The 25,399-nt window shown below is 41.7% G+C and overlaps 1 protein-coding gene across 1 annotated transcript in view; it reads left to right on the top strand.

The window, feature by feature from the left end:
* EFEMP1 (EGF containing fibulin extracellular matrix protein 1) overlaps positions 1-25,399 on the top strand; it is a 51,046-nt gene that overhangs the window by 17,350 nt on the left and 8,297 nt on the right. Inside the window, exons 5-6 of the mRNA XM_030490501.1 lie at positions 19,849-19,971; positions 23,874-23,993. Of these exons, the coding sequence (XP_030346361.1) occupies positions 19,849-19,971; positions 23,874-23,993 (243 nt within the window). The remainder of the gene's footprint in view (positions 1-19,848; positions 19,972-23,873; positions 23,994-25,399) is intronic.

The raw sequence follows: 25,399 nt of genomic DNA on the forward strand, positions 1-25,399 counted from the left end.
AAAATATGAAAACCAGCAAAAGGGCGACACCAAAACGTTGTTTTAATTTGGCTGTAACGTTCCAAGCGGGATAGCCGTGGGATCTGCCTGGATCAACTGGAGGCCATCACTGCAGAACACCACAGAAGCTCACGCAATGCACCAGCTCACACGCACTCCAGCTTTATGGCGTGAAGTTCCAGCACTGTCTCTGTCACACAAGTTCAGATTCAAGACAGCGTTACTGTCCCGTTGGGATGTGATTGGGATGGGCTGGGTAGACAACAGCCCTGAAAAACTGCGATGATAATATGCAGGTTTTTCCATTCCTATCATTTGTCCTTAATTTGAAAAATTAAATGCTTATGTGCCATTGTTAACTAGTCTTAGCACTAATTTCACAACTTAGCCCAGGGATGACCAAATGGCTTCTTTACAGGGTTTTTTTCCCCTCTCACTTCACATCTGTCCTGAATTTATTTACTTTGGTGCTTAGGTTGCACAAAAAAAGTGTTGTGACTCAGCCTCCATAAATGTCCTAATCAGAAACCTCACTTGACTCAACTACTGCTTGAAGAACACTATCTGTGTTAGCCAGAGGGTAGAAAGGTAGTTCCCCATCCTGATTAATAGCTTAGAGTGTATTTACAACATCATAGAATGATTCAGGTGAGAAGGGAGCTCTGAGATCAGAGCTCATCAGACCTTTGGACCAGGGAGGTTTATCCAGTCAGGGCGTGAAAACCACTGTGGATGGAGAGGGCACAACCTTTCTGGGCAGGCTGTTCCACTTCTTGGCTGCCTAATGGTGGAAAAGGTTTTTCCTTATATCCAGTCAGAACCTCTCCTCTTAATTCTCCCTGGATTGATAAGGACAGACAAGAGAGATGTGCTAAAGATATATATATTACTTTTTCCCCTTCAGTTTTCATTATACTTCCAGCTGGTTTGCACTAATTCCTCAATTTTACTTATCAGACTATTTAGACGTATTTATTACTTCATTTGGCTGCAGTACAGAGAGGCTGCCAGTCACTGGTGAAAGCTTCTACTGGAAAGCACTATATGCACAGACGCAGTGAAAAAGCTCACCTGAGAAAACCTTCCATCCTCACACTTCCAGACATATGGCTTGCATTCCTTCTTGATTTTCTTCAACAAGGTTATATTAGTATTATATTAAATTTATACTAATATAAATACACATTTTGGGGGTTTACTATCGAGACTATTTCTTACTGTACTTTTCTGAACAGAAAATTGTATAAAACTGCTGTATTTATGGGAAAATTGGTTTGTTTTCTTACCAGAAGTAAGGGTGAGGAAGTGTTTTCCATAAGGGAAGGGAACACAGTCCTGGGGCAGCCCTGGGTTTGAATGCAAACACATTCAGGGGAGCAGAAGAGCTAAGGAGAAGCTGAATGTCATTCCCAGCTTCCCATGAACCAGCCCTTGCTACGAGGGAATCTCAGTTTCAGTTTGGAAAAACCAAACAAACAGGAATATCAATGTGTATCCACAAACTAGGAAAAAACAGGAAAACATAAAGTTTCACTGATCAGTGTCCTTGCTACTTAACATACAAAGCTTTGAATAAATGCGAGGATTTATTCCTACTTAATGCCCACCAAACATCTTAAAGTACTGAAAGTATGTCAAGACTGATTTTAATAAGCAAAACCACTGTTTATACTTTGAGGTGTCATATTAAGACACACTTAGTTGTGTTCTAGCATTTAAGGCACATGTTGGATCTCAGCAATTCCACTGACATCTGTGCACACAGCTAAATTTACACAATTCCTGAATGCTGTCCTGAATCGGAATGAATTAGTCCTTCACCTTGTTGCTAGGAACTTGTATTTTAAAGAGCCTCACTAAAATACTTGCCAGAGCAAGCCTGTAATACCAAGTACAGACTAATCCTATTCACGGGTGGGTAGGAAATGCTTGGAAGTATAGGAGGGAGCAGCCTTGATCTGGAGGAACGGTGCTGTTTGCTCAGCTTGCAGTTGCATTGCTGGGACAGAGTTTGCAGCTGATTCTGCTGAGTATCCATCTGCTCTCACACCTAACAGCACTGTCCCTTTTAGATACTCTTCACATCATTTCTGTATCTGCTTCATTCTTTATTCTCTCCTCCTCTTTACTTCAACTGGCAACAAGTGCCAAAAACTGGCTGAAAACAGCAATTCACACTGTGCTCCTGGAGAAATTACTATACAATTAGCAGCATTGCAACGTGAGTTTCAAAATGTTAATGAAATAAAGCTGCTCCTTTAGGAAATGAGATACTTTGTGATTTATGGTGACTCTGAGCAGGATTGTGAGCAGTGCACTGTGCCAGATGGAAAAATGTTGTTGCTTTCACTAACCAGATACTTCATGCCACTTCTTTGGGAAGTGATGCCTGGCTTGGCTGAAATAATCATCTCCTCTGTATCCTCTCTGTAAAATTTTATCCCTTCTAGAAAGTGAATTGGTATGATCTGAAAATCAGGTATATTTTCTCCATCATGAGGAGCAGAATGATGCAGTGGACATGAGTGGTTTGGGACAGAATGACACGTAGCTGTGTGTTCACACAGTTCTTTCCATGAACTTCTCAGACTCATTTGCTGGCTCGAGAGGCTTTGCTCTCTACTACTGGACATTTTGGGCGAGCACATGTACATGTAATGAGTATGAAGCCTTGTGGGACAAATAAAAATTACTGCACAAATAAGAGTACTAATAAATCAAGCCCAAGAATTTGAGGTCAATACGCAGAATTAACCCATTTACTGAACGTTCTGGAGATAAGAGATCATTGTTCTTTGCTTTGAAAAGATTTCTGGTTTTAATATGTATTCAGCCCGTACTTATCTGTTATGCTTTGCTTCCTTTTTATTTTCCTTTCATTGAAAATGAGACCTAAGTCCTTAAAAATCATTTGGACTTGATCCTAAAACACATTGAACACTTCCCAGTCCTTCGGAAAATAACAAAATACAAGAACTTTCATGACTTAGTTTTCATTTCTCTGAAACCTTTCTTTGAAACCTTGAAATCAGTTCAGAAGATCCTATCTCGCTATTTCTTTTCTTCCATAGTGATCTTTTTGCCAGTCCATGAATTTTCCACAGCATACTGATTGTCTGTTAGATCCTAAATAAGTTTAGATACAGATCTAGCTACAGAGGATGTTCAACTAACTGCTGGAAACCAATCTTGTCATTGGTTTTCCACCAGTTCTTTGCATATCTATTGGTAGCACCTGATTAATTGGTAGCACTGGTAACATCAATGTAGTAGGTTAGGTGCTGTATATGAAAGTTTTCAAGCTACTAAAGCCTTCACGTTTACAGTCTGTTAAAAATCTTCCCCTCCTCTTCAGTAGTCCCTGTCTGTAAATCTTGTATTTTGCTTTTAAAGATCTTTACAGGCCACAAACACCATTACCTGCCAGACTGGTTCTTGCTCTCCTTTGAAATCCTCCATTCTGACACTGGAAGTTGCTTGCAAGTGGCCCTGTCTTTGGGTTCAGAGTTTGTCTATCAGCAGAACAGTGGAATCCTTATCCATGACCTTCTGTAAGCCAACAGCACAGACAAATACAAGTACTCTGTTAGATATCTAAAGCTTACACAATAAATGTGAAGTTGATTAGCCTGGGAGAAGTCTTAATGTTGCAATAGTTTGGGTTATTCAAGGTAACACAAACCATAGTAGCATAAATAATAACAGGAGTGGTAAAATTATCAAAACACCTTACTTTAAAACACTTTAGCTTCAGGATTTTGAGTAATTCTTCCCCTAATCCTATTGGTAACATGCTTGTAGATGTTTACTTTTCCTCCACTATAAATAGATCATCTTACTAATACTTGGGTACCTATCTCCTCGCCTCTCCTTTTAATTCTTTTCTTTGCTTTTGGCACTAATTCCTTTGATATAATTAGTCTTCCCTAGAGTCATCCTTTGTCAGTTCATCTCTTGCCTCATCAGTTATTAGAAGATAGCACTTCCACAAGGAAAAGTCATTCTATTTGCCACCCAGAAGATGAATGGGCATGACATGGACTTGCCCCTTGTAGTGCAGAGCTGCAAAGCCAAATGGACAATCAGTTATACTGGAATTAAACCCATCTGGAAGGCATTTGAGGCTGCAAGACATCTATGAAAACCTTGAGTGTGATTGACAGCTTTTTCCAATAGCTTTGATGGAAGTTCTAAATTGAGAAATCTCTTCTCCCATCCTGCAAGAATTTATGAGCAAACGTTTTTCTGACCAACCAATATTGGCCTGCATTCAACAGCACATGAGGCCCTCATGTTCCCCTGTGGCTTGTGCTCATCAGTTAACCTCTGCAGTGGTCATGGAAAGGCTAGAGTAGGTTTTAATCAAACATTTATGACTGTCTACTTAGAGCTAGAGAGTTGTGCTGAGCAATGTGCTGATAATGTTCTGGGCATCCCTCAGGAATGCCAGGATGAGGCAGGCTACAAATCCTTGGCAATTAGCTTATACGCTCAGTTTGTAAGAAGATCAAAATCTGGGACCTTGGGCCTTTTAAAGAGGGAATGGAATAGACTGAAAACTAAGCAAAACACCTTCTGAAGAAAAGATGAAGAGAAGGAAGGGCCTCAATGCTGCCTTTCCAGGAAAGATGGCTAAAGCTTCCCACTCTTCTTTCTTCTTGGAGCCAGGAGTAAGAGAAACATCTCATGCCACAAAGCATTAAACAACTTGTCCAGTGAATCTGTTACAGCCTGTTCCTTCCCTTCCCCATATTAGGTACAAACCAGATTCCTATTTATTCCTGCAAGTCTCTGGAGGCACAAAGCCTGATTTGGGTGGGCATCTGTACTAACAGTTGTCCCACAGTAGATCTCCTACCTGCGTGCTAGGCTCTGTGCTGCTGGTGCTTTTCAGTGCCTGCCAGTGACCTAGAGCCAAAATACTTAGAGAATCATAGAATAGTCTGGGTTGGAAGGGACCTTCAAACCTCATCTAATCCAACCCCCCTGCAATGAGCAGGGACATCTTCAACTAGATCAGGTTGCCCAGAACCACATCCAGCCTGGCCTTGAATGTCTCCAGGGATGTGGCATCCACCACCTCTCTGGGCAGCCTCTGACAGTGTTTTACCACCCTCATTGCAAAGAATTTCTTCCTCACATCCAGCCTGCCAGACATCAAGCAATGGCTAAGAGTAGTGCACCCCTCTGAGGGCTGAAATGGTTAATGTCTTCATGTCCTTGGCTCTGCTGCCTACGTACCATCACCATGCTCTGGGGAGCGCCCACACTTTGTCACAACCACAAACAGTTTCAAAAACAACAATTTTCTTTCGTGAGGTTGTAAACTGCTCTTTCAGGCATTTCAGGAGTAGAAGGGATTGCCAGAGGAGCCTCTTCTCCTTCCATGACCACCTTGCAAAGCTGATTTTCTCACCAGAGTGTGTTTTGCCAAAATGTGTTTCTCTCCCAGCACTCCCTTACCTGTGTTCTGTACATTTGAAGATCGTCTCGAGACTTGCACAGGGATGTATCTATTTGAGCTTGTTTTTATTGGCAGCTCATGTATACTACCATGCACCCACGTGAACGAAATTACAGAGCCCAGACAACTTTTGTACAGAGTTCCTCTGGCCACAGCTTCTCTGTGGGTTTCATTTGGCAGAAGTGATATCAAGCAGAAGTCTTTTCCCTCAGCTTCTGATGTAAACTAAAATACACCTTATAAATAGAAAATACAGGCACCGAGAGCATTGCCTTTGGGCAAACAGCCACCTTTGGGCTATGGGAAAAATCCAGTTAGATATGATTCATAAATGTAATGAATAGGGTGCCATAAACTCGCTTTGCACTTCACAAACAAAGGAACATTCTCCACCTTGAAAACTAAGAAGGGCAGAATGCAGAGGAATAGGGAAAGAAAAACAGGAGGAAAGTCAAAGTGGGAGATTTCAGGGGGAGAAAGAAAAATAGGGGCTTGAATCAGAGTGGAAAGTGTAATTCTGAAGAGCATCAGACAATGTGTGGAGTAAACCAAGGGGCTTTGTTGGGCCCGGAATCCCTCTGTGCCTCACTTGTGATGAGCTCTAGCTTTCATTTAGCAAAATGCAAAGTGTAAGATGTTTCAAGAAGTTAGTTTCTTCTTTTAAGCTCTAGTTGAGTTGAAGGCTCCTATTGATTACAGCTGGAGCTGGATTGAGCCTGAGCTGACTCTGTTCTCCTGGCAGACTCTCACTTGTAAATACCTTTCATCTCATCCAGCAGTGATAATGATGTGCTTAGATGATGTGGCAGCAATTATTTATCTGCTGCATTAGGTTTTCTCCTTGATGCTGGCCAAGTACCCTAAAGTCAGACCATAGAAAGGGATGCTTCCATTTTCATCAAATCTTATGATTTCTCCTGAAGAAATTGTAACAACTCTGGTGTAGTTGAGGTAGTCATTTTTTTCCTCACTCTCACTAACAAATTTGGGAGCAAAGAGCCCTATTCCACTATATTTAGCAAGTTGAAACACATTACAAATAACCTTGTTATCTGATAGCACATCCCAAAGGAAAACCCCTCAACCCTTCTGCTTTCCCAGGTTTCTGAGCATCCTCCCTCCTAACCAAAGATGAAGCAGAAAACAGGGAGCGGTGTCGACCTCGCTTGCTCTCTGAATGGATTTACACACTTGCTTAATACTGTGTAAATACTGGAAAATAAAGCATGGATCTTGTCAAACTTAAGCACTTTGCAAATAAAGGAGCATTAGAAACAGCACTAACAGCAAATAGAGCTGAAGCATCTACTGCCAAGTCAGTGAGAGATCCCACGTCCTGCCTGGCAATCAGTCTAAATACATCCTTTCTCCCACTTCAAGTGACCTTTTCAGGTCAGCAATGTTGTGTGTTAGCTTAATATTTTAAAACTGGAACTTTACTGGTATTTGGCCTACTTTTTCCTATTTATTTTCTAAATAAATGCTGGCCACTCCCTGCTCTCAGTAACCTTTTAAGCTTCGCCAGAAGTCTGTGAAGATCACAAGGTAGAAAAAGCAAGCAAAAAAGGAATAAAATCACGTGCTCAGGCAAACAAAAGCAGGTTACTGCATTCCACCATCCCCACAGCCCTGCAAGCAGACTTCAGGAGGACTCTCCTTCCTCTAGGAAACGCTGCTGAAACCTCAGTTTCAGTGAAAAGTGCCAGGATTATGGTAGCACAGCATCTATTCCGAGGCAAACCCATGTAACATCCCAGCCAAAGGGAAAAGAGAGAAGAGCTGTCTCAGTTGCTACTTCTACTTGATTGCTTAAGGGCAGCTGGGAAGTGAGATCCTGAGCCTGAGAGCAGAGCCCATCACAGTTTTAAGGCAAAGTAATTTTGGATGAAAAAATAGCTCTCTCTTCCCAAGGAAACTTCTGGGTTTTAAAATGTTTGGGTTTATTTATTACTGGCTCATTGAAAGAACAAAGTCATTTTTTGGTGTCTTTTTTGTTCCTGAACACAGAAAAAAAAGTGGCAAAACCCCAGAAAAATCTTAGTTTGGGGCCAAAAATAACAACAATTTTCAGTTTTAAGGGTTTTTTTGGCAGGTTCTTGAAGGTACAACAACTGCTTCCCAAGCACCAACTTGCAATCTTCAGTAGACCGCACACCCTCAACTTACACCAGTTACCCTCCTTGGCCATCCCCACATATTGCCACAGCCCATCGCAACATCCCTTGGGCTCATGTCTGGCTCTTGCCATGCCCCAGACATCTGCAACCACAACAGCACTGTTCTCCTGTGCTATTCAGAGTGCATGGTACCACCTCAGCACTTGCTCTTTAGGCCTTCTTCTAACAGCTCTGATTTTTGGACAGGGCCTTGGGCGACATGCTCTAGTGTGAGGTGTCCCTGCCCATGGCAGGGGGTTGGAACTGGATGATCTTAAGGTCCTTTCCAACCCAAACCAGTCTAGGATTCTGTGATTATACTTTGAATCAGAAACAACAGCAGCAAGAGACAGACATTGGCAGGTACATAGCAGCTCTCTGGTCAAAAAGTGAGCATCAAAACCACCGTGGTGATCTAACCAGATCACACTGCTCGTCTGTGGTTAATAAACACTATTTCTGCAAGTGAAAAGCAGCTACATTGGTAGGGCTCTTATGTACATGCCTTGCTTTTCCCCCCATTCTTTTCTTTACCCTCCTCTTAGACACCTTCATCGCAAACCATCTTTTTAACTTTGATGCTGATTTTTCTGCCTTCATAAGCATCCATACTGCCTATTCTTTTCTTTTATCGTCAAAGAATAGGTTTCTTTTCCTCTGGTGCCTCTGCCTCGCTTTTGATCCTGCCTGCCTTCACCTCTTGTTTCTATTCTCCTTCAAAAAAAGAATGTTTTTAAACTCCATTTTAAGCCCTCTTCATGTTAAGAATGACAAGGAAAATTGGATTTTCCACTTCTGTTCAAATGGAGAGCCAGCTAATGGGACTTCTTAACGCCAGACAGACAAACAGAAGTTTACAAGACACTGTTCCAGGCGGTTTTGTTAGATCAGTGCCACACAATACTGCTTGTTTGTAGCACACTCAAACTGATATTGCCACAGAGATCTTAACGTTTGCACATCCACTTCACTTCACTTGAACTGTACAACCTGAACATTGTGTTTTTCTATCCCAGCTCTTCCAATCCCCTCCCCTCCCTAGAGTCTATTTTGGACCAAATCAACTGATGTGTCTTTTTCTAAGTACTATTTCCATGCTTTGCTTTTATTGTTCTCTCATTCAAAAGTTGTAGAAGGTGTGAACATGAATTTCTTTAAACCATTTCACTTCTTATTTCACAAGATGGTAAAATAGAGACCAGTGGTGCCAACTGTACTTTGAAAGTAAATAGGTTTTAGACATATTTCTTCAGAACAAGACATCTGTGGGTACATACAGCAACATGCTAAAAGCATCACATAACCACGCAGGAAAAATTCGTAACTAAATAATGCCTTCAAAGGCATTTCTGGAGTTGGAACAGCCTCAGGAATCTGCTTATTTACGTAGGGAGCTGTGGAGATTGCAGCATGTTGGTACTGCCAACAGATAGGATGATTAGTGCTAAAAACAATATCATCATTTAAATAAGCCTTCTCCTTCTGATAGTTGCTATTGAACTCGACTTGAACTTAAATGTTCTCAGCTTGAGAACTACAGATATAACTCCTAAACCGGCTCATTCAGCCTGCAAAAGCTGAAGGAGAAGAAGATTTTATTGATAAAATTGGTCCCTTCTATTAAGTATTGTAACTCTCGTCTTGTACCTTAAGTCCCTTATATCTTAAGGTCCCCTGTTTAAGGGAGCATTATATGCAGAAGTTCACTACCCAAAACCATCAAGCTATTGTACTTCTGGCATGGTTTGGATACACACAGTCTATGCTCAGTGCAATGATTTGCTTGCTGTATTAGGTTTTGTTCAGTTGATAACTAGCTGCCTTTACTGTCAGAAGGACACGTAGACTATGGTGGTGCCAGACAGACCAACCAGGTTTTCACCTGCCTGCATCCCCCACTGCAGAACCTTTGCCAGCAGCTCCCACATGGACATACCTCCCTCACCATCAGGAGACTTGTGCTTCCTCACAAGAGGAACGCTCTGATTAGGACTAAACCACTTGAAGCCATGCCAATGTACCAGAAAAGCAAGATTTTCTGCAGGAACAGTTTTCTGTGGGGTAAAAGCTGGGATTTAAGGCATGCTCTGCAGCACACAGTTTGAGTAGAAGTTGGTGTTTTCCTTTGCAGGGACCCAGCAGCTGCCAGTGCAAGTGCTGGGAAAAGGCTTGCAAAGATTTAATGAGCGATTCTTCAACTTCCTAATTAAATAACCACAAGGAGCTTTCAGGCCTTTATTTCCCTAATATTACAGGTTGTAGCAGTAATATTTTGTTCAGTCAAGCCTAGCGAAAGGAAAATGCTTATGAGGGTTTCCAAGGAGAGAAATAAACAAAATGGAAATGAATAGAGAACTTGGAACTTTTAAGTGAATGTAATTAAGAAGAAAAAAAAAAAAAGACATCCTTCAGATAATTCTGGAAACTATTAGGAGATATTCATAATTCATAACCAGTTGTTTGGTTTTCTTTCAAGCAAGGGGGCAGCTTTACATCAAACACTGACTAGCTTTTCCATTAACTTAAATAAACAAACCAGTATGCTTCAAGTTAAGTGAACATCTCTCTCTCTTCTTTTTTTCCCCCTTCTTTTTAATAACTGGGTGAATTAGAAATAAGAACAAGACATTTACTTTCAAATAGGAAGTCAGTTTGCATGCTATTTCTTCATGTTAAAAATACTTTGGAACACTCACAAAAACAATGTTAAGCTGAATTTATGGAAGTGTTCCATATCAGTTTTGAAGATGCTATGCCAGATGTCGGGGAGAACTCTTTCATCTGCAATAATGGAATAGTTTAATCCACCCTTGTTGTTTTTGAGTATAGTCCAAGTGTATTGGTCATCATGGGTGGGTGATCCTCACTTAGGCAGGCATGTACCAAAAAGCACAAGTTGTTAGACCTCTAGCATAAAGTCACAAGAAAGCAACAGCAGGAAATACTCTACTGAAAGTAAAAATAAGCTATTGCAATGTAAATCAAAGAGTTTACCATTGTGACAACTCACATTTTGAAGCGCTGAGACCTGCAGATACATTGCACTGAATTATCGGGTTGTAACTTGAAAGCAAGTATGGCTCCATTTAGGGCCTCAGCAAAAATAAAGCCAAAAATACATATTTTAAATTAATATAGGTCAAAACCATGGAATATTTTTGGTTTTGATGAGCAGGAAGACCAATAGTTAACATTGTGGTCTTCTATTGGGAGAAAAGTACCCTTCCCTTTGAGAAGCTTTAAACATAGACATATCCATTAATGTCTGTTCTTGTTTTAAGCATACATATTGAAGTAACATTGGACAGAAAATACTACTGCTAAATGTCTTTGAGGAATAGTTTTTGTGGCCTTGTTTCAGACCAGCACTGTTGTTATAGGAGCCATACCACTTCCATTTGGAATAATCATTTTAATTACTGTATTGAATGGTGTTTTATGTGTCACGTTCATTTAAGCTGCTATGGTTGTGATTCTATAATGAAGAATATCTTTCTATCAGAACATATTCCTACAAGCTGTGTTTAACCATGCCTGTACTGGTGGGGCCTGGAAAAGAGCATAACAAAGTTGTAATACAGCATTAGTCTTTCTCACTCTCCATCCATACCATTTCCAGCATGGACAGCTACTGTGCATGAGGCAGGGAAGCAGAATACATGTTTGGGTACTGATTCAGGTTAAGCACCCTCACCTGGTCACCACTGAAATGCTGTCCTGAATGTAATGGCTATAAATACAGTTCTATGTTAAGATCCAGGATAGAAAAAGCATCTTATGGCATCTCTGCCTTCAAAGTCAAAATCCCCTCAGAATTAAAAGCCATTTCCCTTTTGCAGCGTGGTTTATGGCCTGTGGGGCATGCACTAGAGAAGGCAGGTAGCATCACAGAGGGAGAGGAAAGGAAGTCATGCATCAGCTCAAACCTTCATTCATTTCCCCCCCCCCTTTCAGCTGCCTGCCACTCCCAAACATGTGGGAGATGTTCTAGTGCTGAAAGCTATGGCTCACTCCTTCATTTAGCTATTTTCTATGCGATAAGTCAATTCACTTTGGACATACCAAAGACAATACATAATGGTGACAAAATACTGCAGTCCAGACTTGACTATTACAGCTTCACCCCTTGTTAACTCTGTTGAGTGACTAGAAGGATGCTTTTCCTGTACCTCCACATTCATGAAGTCACTGTGGTTGGTAACTTGCCTCATGGTAGTTGCTAACACTTTTGCAGTCCAAATGCAGAAATCATGCACCAAGGAACTCTAAGCTGCACTTCATTTGATCTTCTTCGTACATTTTCTACATTAATACTTTGAATGACTTCTATTTAGCTGTGCCATGATATCCAGGAATGCTAAAAGACAAATCTACCAGGAGCTTGCTTTGCTGTACTCTCACACTGGGGAGGGGAAGTGTTCCAGCACACCACAAGCAGTCGTGCCGTTTTTCATGAAAATCTCATTCGTTTCAACCTTCTACTTCACATATTTGCTTAAAATGTAGGTCTTGGCTCTTAACACCTCTTTTTCCTGTGCAAACAAGTATTTGTGCAGGTTACCTTCACTCAACTGTGACAACTTGTTACCAGGGCAATCAGTCCAATAGGCTTCACATCAAAGAGCCAAAGGAAAATTCAAAAGGGAAAGAGAAACACCGGCAATAAAGAGGGAGTTTATGGGCTGCCACGGAATTATATAGAACTAGAGACACTACCTCATGATGCTGCAGGGTAGCGACTGCATTTAGAGCTCAGGTCTTGATATTAAGAGGTTTTGTCACTCCAGAAGGGAGAAATTTCTCCAAATATTGAGTCTTTTGGTACCTGCTGACCTGAAGCTATGCAACAGATTCTGTGCTGGTATTTCCCACCGCAAAGCGCAGCCTCCTAGCTCCAATGAGTTAAAAGTTGTCTGGGCATCCAGCCCAGATGAATAACATCCCAAATGTTGAAGGAAGTAGCAAGGGAAATAGAAAAGCCTTTGACAGAAATTGTTGATAGCTTGCTAAGGCTGGGGAGGGAACCAGGGAATTTGGAGGTTGCTAATGTTGTTCCTATGTGTAAGAAAGGATCAGGGAGGATCCAGGAAACGACATAGCAGTGAGCTTGGCTTCAGTTGCAAGAACAATGTAAGAAACATAAATAAGGGACAGAATATTTGATTTGGTAAAATAAAGTTAGCCCATACTCATGGAAGAACTCGAGGGCTCTGATTTCTTCAAGTTATTCACCTTTAGCTGGTTAGTTCTGAAAAACACTGATATAAAATGCTTACAGACAGAGGGAAAGCTACTGAGGTGGAAAAAGTGGGAGGTTTTACAGCATCCCAAAGTGAATTGTCCAGGATACCTGCAGTCCTGCGCAGATCACTCTATGTCTGGTATCAGACTCGCTGGTGCCATCGCTTACGTGGGAAGTGGTGTTTTCAGGTCAGATGAATCTATTAGAAAAATAGACCAAGTCACTTTCTGGTCTCTCTCACACTGAGAACTCAAAAAATTTAAACTGATTAACTAAAATATTTATTGTTTCCATTCAAAACAAATGGAGAACAGCTTGGCTGGAGCCAGGGACAAGTGCAACACGGGCACTGGTGGGCTCGTTCTGGGATTAGATTTGTATAAAGCAGAAGCTGGTCCACCAGTGCTGCAGTAGGGGCAGAAACAGGAATTTGAATCCCATAATTTCATTTTAAGAGCCCTCTTTCTGATATGGTGAAATCTTCTGCTTACAAGGTCCTTACAGATCAGAATAAAGCAACCTGCAAACATTTTGTGACTTGTTTGCACAGATTAATATCTACACAAACAAGGAGAGCATGAAGATGCTGTAGGAAACTGCTCTGTGTGTGCAGCAAGAAGCTGAGCACACTTCACTCACAGGAGTAAGATAAAGATACAGTTATCCTTAACTAACATGTTGTTAACTAACAGGAGTAAGATAAAGATACAGTTATCCTTAACTAACTCGTTAGTTAAGGACACAGTTCTCCAGCTCCAAGCACGACACACAGGTATGCACTAGAGGAGAAAAGCTCCAAGTGGCTAAAATAAGATGGGGAATAGATGGGGATTGCATTTTCTTTTCCCTACAAAAGCTTGCAGCAGTGGGGAAATGCATCTCATGAATTTATGTCCTTCTCATAATGATACGAAGCAAATTACAGAGATTAAGCTGTTGCATAAGTGAGCAAGCAGCATGAGTCAGGGGGTTTGGGAAAAATGAGTCACAGCGGGAACGGAACGGAGCCAGGTTTGGAGCTCTGAGAGAGAGACTGGGAAAGAATTTTATGGATGTAGATAAGAGCCTGACAGAATGGATTGCAGTGGAGAAGGAATAAAACTAGCTCTAACCAAGGGAACCGTACACTAGATGTAGAGAAAGCTATAGCTAAAAAGCAGGTCAGGAGAAATGTCTGTACACAAGTGGTGGTTGGAGTGGAGAGGAGGCTGCCAAAGTCAGCAGTGGAGGGACATAATTGTGTAAATCACTTCAAGAGGGAGTGCGGGTACATTTTTGGAAAATGAGGGAATCACTGGGTATAGCTATTAGTGAGGCTTGTGGAATTAAAACTATGAAATGCAAGTTGATTTATATTGTGAAGGAATACAGGAGCAAGCTCTGCTGCCCTCCAGGGTGCTCACACTGTTGCTGTGGCACCCTGCAAACTTCAACAGCAGGTGATGCACATCAGAGCATTACCTTCACCTGCAAATAGTTGCCAGTAGCATAGAATCCCAGCCTGGTTTGTGTTGGAAGGGACCTTAAAGCTCATCCAGCTCCAACCCCCTGCCATGGGCAGGGACACCTTCCACTAGAGCAGGTTGCTCCAAGCCCCTGTGTCCAACCTGGCCTTGAACACTGCCAGGGATGGGGCAGCCACAGCTTCTCTGGGAAAAGTCTGTGCCAGCGCCTCAGCACCCTCACAGGGAAGAGCTTCTGCCTCAGAGCTCATCTCAGTCTCCCCTCTGGCAGGTTAAAGCCATTCCCCTTGGCCTGTCCCTCCAGGCCCTTGTCCAAAGCCCCTCTCCAGGTTTCCTGGAGCCCCTTTAGGCACTGGAGCTGCTCTAAGGTCTCCCCTTCAGGAACCTTCTCTTCTCCAGGCTGCCCCAGCCCAGCTCTCTTCCAAAATGAACTTTCTAGAATAACCCTGAGGAGCACTGCAAACAGTGGTATTTATATTAGGATGAGTCATTGGGGTCTAATGGCCATATTTACCGTGGTACAGTTGAGGACTTCCATAAACAGTTCTGAAAAAGCAGTGTGGCCTCCATGTAATTTAATTGGGAGACCAGTGTCCTCAATTGCAATGTTCCTCCCCCCCCAGTGCTCTATTGACTCTGACTTTGCATCAATTTAAGGGTTTAAGATAGCAATAATCATTGCATCTTGATAGAGGCCCACACCACCTCACCCATTTAGGGAATGGTATGGTTTGACCAAGCACAAGCCTGCGGGAGAAGCAGAGTATGAGATCCATGTAATTAAAGACTGTGTCATGGTGATTCCATGGATCTGAACGTAGACTTGTTAGTGAACATGAATGCTGTGGTTTGCAACCCCCAGAGTACTTGACTTTGAAACTGCCATGTTCTTTCAGTGTAGTATTCTGGATGTAACACCTATAAACAATGTATGGAGATTAAAGTACTCAATCTAAACACATTTTACAAGTCTTGTTAATTCTTCATAACTATTTAAGGTACAACTAAATCCCGTAAGAAGCTTGTTTTCAAGTGGCCTATTGAAAGGCTGCATCATTATCTGAGTTCAGTTATTAAAATGATCAAGACACTGAAGGTAGCCCAGCTCCATTTCCCAGTCAAATTGATCTGTGAAAGGACTGTTAGAGATGCTCAGGCTATGTCAAAGGAAATATTCCAACTACACAGGTTGCAACTGTCCAGAGAATAACTGTCTGGGAATAAAAATCTCAGCAACTTCTTAGATCAGATCCAGAGCTACAGTGAGTGTAAGGATTGATCTGTATTTCACAGGTTGCATGAATCAATAACAAAATACCATTCAGGTTGTTTAACGATGTAATACAAACTTACAGCTCTTGTTGTGCTGCTCCCTACAGATAAACCTGTTAAATGTTAGCTGAGATTAGAAAATAGAAAGCAAAAAAGGGCAAGGTTGAAAGAGAAGATCATTTGCATTACTGGTTACCAGTGTAATTTTACCTGGGTGAACATATGTGTAACATCTAGAAGTGAAATTTAAGGCATGAGTAAGGATGAGGAATGAGTTGAGGGTGTTTTCAGGAATCACTTACAAGCTACTTGCTTAAGGTAGAAGCCTCAGCTATGGCATCAGCTGCTGAAACCCTCATGGGAACAAACTTTATCATGATGACACTAGATTTGGACAAGAGGAAAGATGCTCAAGAATGAGCTTGTAAAAGCCCATTATTTTCTTTCTAGATCTGTTTCTTATACTGCACTCATCACTGTGGTATCTTGAGTGCTTTCCAGTAGTGCATTAAGCAACATGACAAACATCTGTCACATGTTTGTTCTCTCACCCTCTCCCCAGAGACACAAGTGTGTGCAGTGCAGTGCCTTGTTTTAATTTTTTTAATTATTATAAATACACACGCACGTAACACACATGATTAAACATTCGTGCTGGAGAGGAAAGGGCAGACAAATGGATCTTGCTCTTAGGATTAAAGCTGGTGACCTCCGCCACCTTCCTGTGGGAGTTTCTATCACACCCAGATCCTTGTCTTCATAAATACCACATCAGGCTGGTCAGGGGTGCCTGCAGCAGGCAGAAAACAAACGTATGGATTCCCAATATCCTCCATAACTGCTTACACTTAAGTGCAGGGATTTTGTCAAGAAAGATCAAATGGAATGAGATGGTAGAATCTAAGGGAAAACATGTGCTTTGTATATCCATCATCTCATCCCTATGTTACTGCACTTGATGCAGCTTAAAAGCAGGAACTGATGCAGCTTTCAGGTCACTGCCACAGAATCAGAGGGCACTGTGCAGGTTATAGTAAATAAGCTGGAACCTAAAGGACTGGAAAAGTCTGATTTAAACTGGAAAAATAAGCTTTCAGATTAATGGAATGAGGCCTGGGTTCTATGCATTTCCACACAGAGAGGACATAACTGGGAAAACAATCTGGAAGCTTCAGACCAGATTGTCAGACCCTGAACAATCACAGATAGACAGCCTACCCGTTCAAGAACCATGGACACTTAAGTGGGTATCACAGATCAGTGCTGGCACCACCAGTGTAAGGTTATGCTATTTCATATGGGGAGAGAACTGTGTGTCTATTGGCAGATAACTCTGCCTCGGCCACCTCAGAGAAAAATGGAGCTGACTTGCCTCATCCCAAGACCTCCAACATCGAAGCTGCTTCCTTCCTATGACTTCCACTCCTCTATTGCTCCAGTAACTCTCAGGACGGTTAGAAAAAAGACTGTTTCTCTAATGGAGGATGATTCAGGTCGCATCGAGTGCCAAAAAGCTGAAGACTTCTCTCTGGGCCTCACTCAAAGACATAGATGCAGAGATCTGTGCAGCAACATCACATTGCAAAATCCACCAGTGCTGCTTGCCATACTCCACAAGGGCTGGGCTGCTTCTGGTATCCCACCAATACAATTCACATTTGGCACTGCTTTCAGTGCTGAAAACTTCCACTTGCTTCCTCACCCTTGTATCGCTCACAACAGTAGACATGTCTATAATTATTGCAATACTGGAGATGTCAGAACTGAATGTTCCAGCACTGAAACCTTTCTCGCTGCCTGTAGTTCTCCTCCCACAGTGCTTTACTTGAAGCACTTGAACAGGATCTTTAGGCCATCACCTTCCTCTAACATCACTGTTTTCTTTGCACAGATATAAGCAGAACTGCTCCGAGCATGGCAACCTACTGCCCTTCCCCATGCAGGCTTGAGGCTGCTCTCCTGTCCACCTTCACTTCCCACCTTGGGCATTTGAGTAAAGCCCACAAACAAACCAGACTGGAGTTCTCAAAGAACTCCCATCAATGCTTCATTCCATGTATCCATTTCCCAGCTTGCCTAGGGACTCGTATCTCAATAAAAGCCATCCAAAGACAATCAAAATAGCAAAAAGTACCATGACTATACAGAGTAACACCACTGACAAAGCTCTTCTGAAGCCCACCAAGACCATGCCATGTACTGCTCTGCTTTCCTGTAGCAGACATGGCAGCCACAGCGAATACACAGCCCAGTTCAGGATCCTAACTTGAGTAAGAAGCTTAGGAGCGCTCTAAAGGATTCCTTGAAGCCAGTCTCAAGAAAAGGTTGTTCTAAACACAGGTCTTTTGGGCCATAGCATTGAATCCTCCAAGAGTTTCCAAATCAGGACACAGCCAGCAGTCAAATGCTGCTTTTGAATAATGGTTTTTCTTTCAAACTGAACTTACCATTGGGACAAATCAAAGCCCCTGGGTGCATAAGTCAATCTAGTTTGCTTCCTTTTAGCTGGAGCAGCTTATTACTCCATAGAAGTTACACTAAATGGAAATCGGGCCATGGGTGCAAATGGTGACATAAGGACTTAAAGCATTTTAACTGATCCATCTTAAAAGATAACTCATATAACTGAAGTTTACTCATATATGAAGTGCTTAAAGATCAAATAACCTTGCTTTATTCCCACACACCTTGCACAAGAAAGATTTCAACTCTATGAGTATTATATTCATCTTCTTTTCAGCTTTTGTAGAAACCAGGAGTACATGCAAAGCCCAGTGAAGTCCTTGCAAAGACTTGCATGGAACTCCACTGTGCTTTGGCTCGAGTGTTTAATGATGTGTCAGGTTGGTATGAGGCAGCAGCTCCAGTCCTTGAAAGTCTTTACACCTGAGAATGTGCTTTTCAGCTGTCAGGACAGAACACCACAGCCAGCAAGCCCTGCATCAACACAGCAGCTTCAGGTATTATGCAGAAATGCAAAGAGGGGGCTAACAGAAAAGGGCTTAATTTTCCCTGTCAGATAAAGAGAAAATAGCTGTAAAATATTTGGACATTTTGGGAAAGGGCAAACATTGAGAATTAATTCAAACTGTTGATGGTTTATTTTTTATTGAATCTTGTGGTCAAAATTGTTTTCATTTGCTATGAGAAAGAATCCATCATTTTTTCCAAAGCACCACCCAGAATCTGCCACTGGTGATGTTCTAACATCCCCAGTGCCTATACAAATAGAGAGGTCAGCTGAGATTTGTAAACTGGAGATCATAAGTTTGAAGGAATTTGTTTATTCAGCCTAGAGTCTCCAAATTGTGTCCAATGCCAAAACTAAAAAGTCCTCTCACTGTACTGTGTCAGGTTACACTAAAAAGCTCTCCAACATTTGGGATGTTCAGATGAGAAAGCAAATTGCAATGCCATTTTCAGCAACCTATTTGTCAGCACATGCAGTTTAATTCTCATTAAGTACCTCCAGCAGTTACAATGAATAGGCAAAATCAGAATGGTGGGGTTCTACTTGTAGAAACTCGCATTTAGTGTGAATTACCCTGAAAAGTATCAGTCTAGTATTTGCATTTTTAGCTGTACTGTTCAAATGCAAACATACCTGAACTCTTTCCAAAGACTTTAGCAGATTGAATTAAGAGAGTTTTCATGGGAATGACAAGAGGCAGATCTCTTCCTGAGGAGAAGGCCACCACATACCAAGTTCCAAGTCCCTGTCCAAAGTATGGAGCATGGGAGCCATGCAGAAGAGATCACCAGAGTCTCTTTAGTATCAGCAAAACAACATTTCTAACTCATCTCATCCTTGAGAAAGAGCTGAACTATGTTTGCTGAAGTTTTCTTGAGTGATTCAGCATTCAGCAAGCAACCAGCATGGGAAACAAAACACAAGGCAAAAAAGTCAAATGATTAAATTATGATTAAGTTGCAAGAAGTTTACAGAATGTTTTATAGTGATAAGTACAAAATATTAATGGCATTTGACAAATAAAAGTATATGAATGTTTAAAATAACCATATCTGAAAATAGTTACAAATGCACTACATCAGAATTAAAAGCCATTAGAGATCTGATAAGATTTTACATCCTGTAAGTGGAATAAGCCCTGAAATGACATCTTTGGAGTATATTTGAACTTTGCTGCCTTCACTTAGAGTTACCTGGAAGATGCATAAAGCATTTCAACAGGCTAAAAACTATTTTAAGTAAACTTTATGACTAATATTGCATTTGTTTTTTCTATACAGATATAGATGAATGTGCAACTGGAACCCACAATTGTAGAGCTGACCAAGTATGTGTCAATTTAAGAGGCTCCTTCAGCTGCCAGTGTCCTCCAGGCTACCAGAAACGAGGGGACCAGTGTGTTGGTAAGTGTTGCTCCGGACTAAATGATTTTCTTTCATTATATACAGTTGCAAACTTTAAATTGATTATAAAGTGGATGGGTAGAATAGCTATGTAACTGTGAAATGCAGTGGAATAGCCACTTTATCAAAGGGATTAATCACTAAAACATGGAGCTAGAAACTATTTTAAGTACAATCAACACTTGGAGTTGAAGTTCACAAGATTAATTTTGCTAACAGTTACCATTGTGTTTATTGTTTGTATTGGGGTATTGCCTAATGGCCCGGATACAGTCATGAGTCTACTGTAGCAGCAAAGCAGAGCATGTCTTTCCACTGACCTCAGGGAGACTTGAGTCCAGATCTCCAGGGCAAAGCTCTGCCTTCACACAGCCCCAATCCCAGCTCTGCAGAGCCCCCTTGCACAGTCTGCTTCAGTGCTCAGCTTTATGAGTACACATGAAAGAGATGGAAACTCTGAATGCAGGTATATGATACTTGCAACTTATAAACTGCTGCATTTTATTCTTCGTGCCAAAATAAACTATTAGCACCCTTGGGACCTATACAAGTATAGCATGAAATTAAATACAAGTGCAGTATAAACACTGCATCTTTCCTATTCCATCCTCATTTGGGGACGTTATGCAAAAGTGCCATTACCCTGTTCCTGCACTCCTCCTTCAGCCTTTATTTAACACCTCCTTCATCATGATTTTGATGGATGAATTGCTTTTATAGGCACTGCAGCCTTAAAGTTTAGGTTTGTCAGAGATAATAAAAACCTATGAAATAAGAGAAGCAAATATATACATCATGAGGTGATATTCCAGACTGCCTCTTAGAAGACACAAGACTGCTTTTATGCAGCCTAGGAAAAAAGCATTTGGGTTTTTATGTCTTCAACAGAAGAGGAACAATAGAACTTTAGGTTCTCCTCTTTGTGTTCAGGATCCTGCACTTGAAAGTGCTTAAGAATTCTTTGATTTTTATTTATATTCTCTTCCAAAAAGCCTTGCTAAGGCTATAGGTAGTCATTGCAGGAAGGAAACGGGGGAAGCTTCAGTCCACATCTAGACTAACTTCAGTTTCTGGGCATGGCTCTTTCTGCAGGGTTCTGAGCCAAGGGCTGTCAAAATCAACCCAAAAGTTCTTATCTCTTTCCTAAGAGACATGGATCAGGCCCCTGAACTGTCAAACTGCTGTAAACACAGATGTGTCTGATTTCTCTCAGTTCTCTGTGCAAGAGTCAGATGAGCAGTTTGGAATGTAGGTAGAGGAAGAGTTTTGATAGGTCATTGATAGGGTTTATAATATCTGGGTTTTATCTAGATTATGTTTAGAGCAGGTAAAGTGTATCACTGCTGTGCAACAGCACTTTGAGTGTCAAGACCCATGGTACTAACTGAAAGTCGCTCAGGACATGTTATATGGCACTCAAGAGAAGCAGCACAACAAGACACCCTTACATCTCCATGTGAATACCTTTATGTCCCAAAATCTATATATGAAGATGCCTGGAAAGTGAAAATTCCCTTCTCCTATTTAGGTCAAAACCAAGAATAACACCTGTGTCACATATCACACACTGACCTAAATTCTAAGTCCATCCCTACCCTTTGGACTGTCAGTGTTTCAGAATAAAGCCTGTCTTTGGGGATTTTATAACCGCTTTGCCAGAAAATGTTCCTGGGGCCAGATCTTGATGGAGGCTCTCCATATGGGAGGAAATGTTTCTTAAATTTGAAAGAAATTTTTCCAGACTATTTTGGCTTCAAGATAGAGAGAGAAAAAGGCTCATTTCTAACAAGTGTTTTTAGTCTAAACTCACTAATTTTTTGATTCTTTTTTTGCTTGTTCACATATTGCAAAATTAGTCCTTTCTGAAACACAGGGCTGCAGATAGAAGGAACTTTTCCAGCATTACTTCAAAGTGAAGATTTGGCTGAATTGATTAGATAATGCTTAGCATGGATGTGCCTAATCCCGCCAGGAAAACTCCCACTGAATTACAGTCAGATCCTGGAAGCATTTCTGTGCACAAGTGCAGTGCCTGAGCAGCAAAGCATTGCTCATGTCTACGTTGTATAATGAGGTCTTTAAACAGCACTTTGTAGAGCTTAGTCCTGTAAAAGTCAAGGATGGATGAGACCTACTGAGCCTCCTGATTTATTCCTTTTCTATTTCCAAATATCTCCCTGCAACAAGAGTTACAGAGACAGTCGCTACTGTATGGATAGGAGGAATTTTCCAGCATGAGCCTTTTCATTCAGAACCATCCAAAAGACTCCTCTGCTAAGTTCAGCCCCGAACAGTGACTACGGATCTGACACAGAAAGGGTTAACTTCTAAAGATTATTTTTTCACTTGATATTAAAACAAACACTTTCCTCATTCTATAAAAAAAAAGCCTTGGCCTCTTTTTAAACACATCTATGGTGGAAACAGCTGGAAGTAGGAAACTCAAGATCTGGCATGGATATGGGAAGTGCCTGCCTTTGTTCCAGAGCAAACTGGTCTTATTTGTCTGAGGGTTGAGCCTTTGAAATCTCCCATTGTGTACATGTACAGAACATGGCCTGGATTTCTTCACCGAGCTCAAGCAGGCCACAAGCAAAGGCAGCTGCTGCACATACATGTACCATCAGTGCCCTAGGAAATAAGATGTTTTCCAGGCAAAACCAGAGGTAGTAGCTCCTCCGGAACACAAGGAAACCTCGTAGAATGCAGAGGTAAAAGAATGGGCTGTTGCACAGTTTGTATGGTTCACAGGTGAAAACCCTGCTCCAGTGCACATTAGGAATGCTGAAACTTGGAAAGGCAGCCTGCTCCACCTCAACTCCAGGGCTAAGCTGCAAGGAGAGACTGGGAAAGTTAATACTGCCTCAGATAGCACCAACTTTAGTCTGATCACCTTCCCCTGCACCAGGGAGCACAGGCAGGAGGTGCTGGTGCTGCTCTATGGGAAGGTGGGTAGGAGAAGCAAGGAGGGGAATGGGAGCAGAGGCAGCCTCTTGGGAAGCAAACCAGTTTCTGGGGAAGCACAACAACCTGTTTCTTTTTCAGGCCCATTAATCTTCTGTCCTCACCATTCCCCTGTACTTGTACAGAAAACTTGGACTGTTCTTAATGGAGCTGAAAAGATTTAGTACATGTTAAGAGTTCTGTGTGGGAATTTTTAGGAAAAACAAGAGCTGCAAACCACACTCACTGTGTTGGTCGGTGTTATGTCTGATCAGGAGAAATCTTGGTTGAAAAGCAGAACATTCTGGGGCTTACCAGACTAAGCAGTACTGTGGAACTGAATAGAAAATGAAGTTGGAATGTGGATTGATCTCAGCAGCTGGAAGACAATCAGCATAAAACAGGTTTTCTAAAAGAAAAAGTAAAATTATCATAGAATCATAGAATGGTTGGGTTGGAAAGGACCTTAAGATCATCCAGTCCCAACCCCCTGCCACGGGCAGGGACACCTTCCACTAGAGCAGGTTGCTCCAAGCCCCTGTGTCCAACCTGGCCTTGAACACTGCCAGGGATGGGGCAGCCACAGCTTCTCTGGGAAAAGTCTGTGCCAGCGCCTCAGCACCCTCACAGGGAAGAGCTTCTGCCTTAGATCTAACCTGAACTTCCCCTGTTTCAGTTTGAACCCATCACCCCTTGTCCTATCACTCCAGTCCCTGATGAAGAGCCCCTCTCCACCATCCTTGTAGCCCCCTTCAGATATTGGGAGGCTGCTTTGAGGTCTCCATACAGCCTTATATTCCTGTTAATATCCACAGCAGCAGTACCTCACTCACATAAGCTTTCCCCTACCCCTGCTTCTAATCAAGTGCCATTAACTTTCCAGTTTCTTTGGACACCAGACAGCAGCAGTGAACTGCCATGATTCCATTTGAGCTAATCTCTCTCCTTTGGTAACTCAGATGTTGACGAGTGCACCCTTCCTCCGTACTGCCACCATCGATGTGTGAACACCCCTGGTTCCTATTACTGCCAGTGCAATGCTGGGTTCCAGTTAGCATCCAACAACCACACCTGTGTAGGTAAGACCTGAGTAGGTAAGAACTCCTCTGCACGTATTTACACATGAGCTCACTCAGTCTAGAGACAAATAGTGACACATGACTTGCCATAGTTGAAATATAAGTGTCTTCATCCCCACTTAAAGGAAATACATCTCAACAGTAAGACATACCAGTTGCTGTAGCAAGAGGCTCTCCTGCAAGTGATCCAACAAGTACAGGAGGGTTAGAGAGGAAATTGAAGCCTTATTGAAAACCTGATATTTTGTTGGCATAGCAGGTTTTCAAAGAGCATCTAGTTTGGCAACTCGAACCCTGGAGTTAACATTCATTATTTAATCTTAGATCTAATTATTCTTTCAGTTCTGGTGGATTGCTTTATCATTGACTTTCATGATATTATTCCCAGTTCATGCAACAAAGGCTGGAACTGGAAAGCAGGAGAAGCAGTGCTATGCCTCTGCACTAGTGGAATTATCCTCAGCACACGATAAGCGTAGTGAGAAAATAAAGCACCTAAGTCACATTAGAATGTCTATAAAGCAATGTAAAAAATGAAAACCAGGGTCACTAAGAGTGACCCTTTAGAAGCGATCCTCCCTTAGTTGCAAAACACTAAGGGAAAACTTGCAGTAGAACTTTAAGACTGCTGTTCAGTTTGAAATCACAAATTCTGTTTTAGAAGAATTAGAGTAATAATAAAAAGGTAACTATCTAGTGAAGTACAGAGAGAATGGCCATAAAACACAAAGAGACTGGTGATGGAGATGTCAGAAGTTCTTTATGGCTATACATAAAAAAAAAAAAAAAATCTATATTATATGTGTATTTTTATATAGATAGAAAAATTGATCTGGGTTTTCAAGTTTCTACCATTACTTCCAACTGTTGCCATATCTTATCACGATCCTTGGCACACAGCATAGGTCTAAGAGAGGAATTGCTCTTTTCCACCAAATGATAGGATACAAATTGCCCACGGACACCACATAAGTAACAACTGCCCACATGGTTATCTGACCCTTCCCATAGCTCAAATGCAAGATGTATTCTTGCAGTTACACTCACAAATCCATGACAGCTTCAAGTTCACCAAGTGTCTCACCAAAACACCTCTTCTCCAATTTGCTGGCCTCCCAGCCTAAGACGACATACTCCTAGTAGGAAAGGTGAAGTAAATCTAAAGAAGAAAATTTGTAAATGAATGGTTGTTGCATCAGGACAGACTTTGACATCTGCAACAGTCATCTGGCAGAAGTGGTACTTGACACTGCACCGATTGCACTGGTGTTACAACTTTAGCATATATTGAAAGCAGGTCAATGTTTCATGGAAGGAAAACAGAGCTGTGGCTTTGGCTAGCTTATTTAGTGCTTGGTTAGCTCATTTATTCCTTCTGGTAGCATTGTCATGATGGACATTCTTTG

Source organism: Strigops habroptila, chromosome 6 (genome assembly GCF_004027225.2).
Source record: "Strigops habroptila isolate Jane chromosome 6, bStrHab1.2.pri, whole genome shotgun sequence".
Classification (NCBI taxonomy): Eukaryota; Metazoa; Chordata; class Aves; order Psittaciformes; family Psittacidae; genus Strigops; species Strigops habroptila.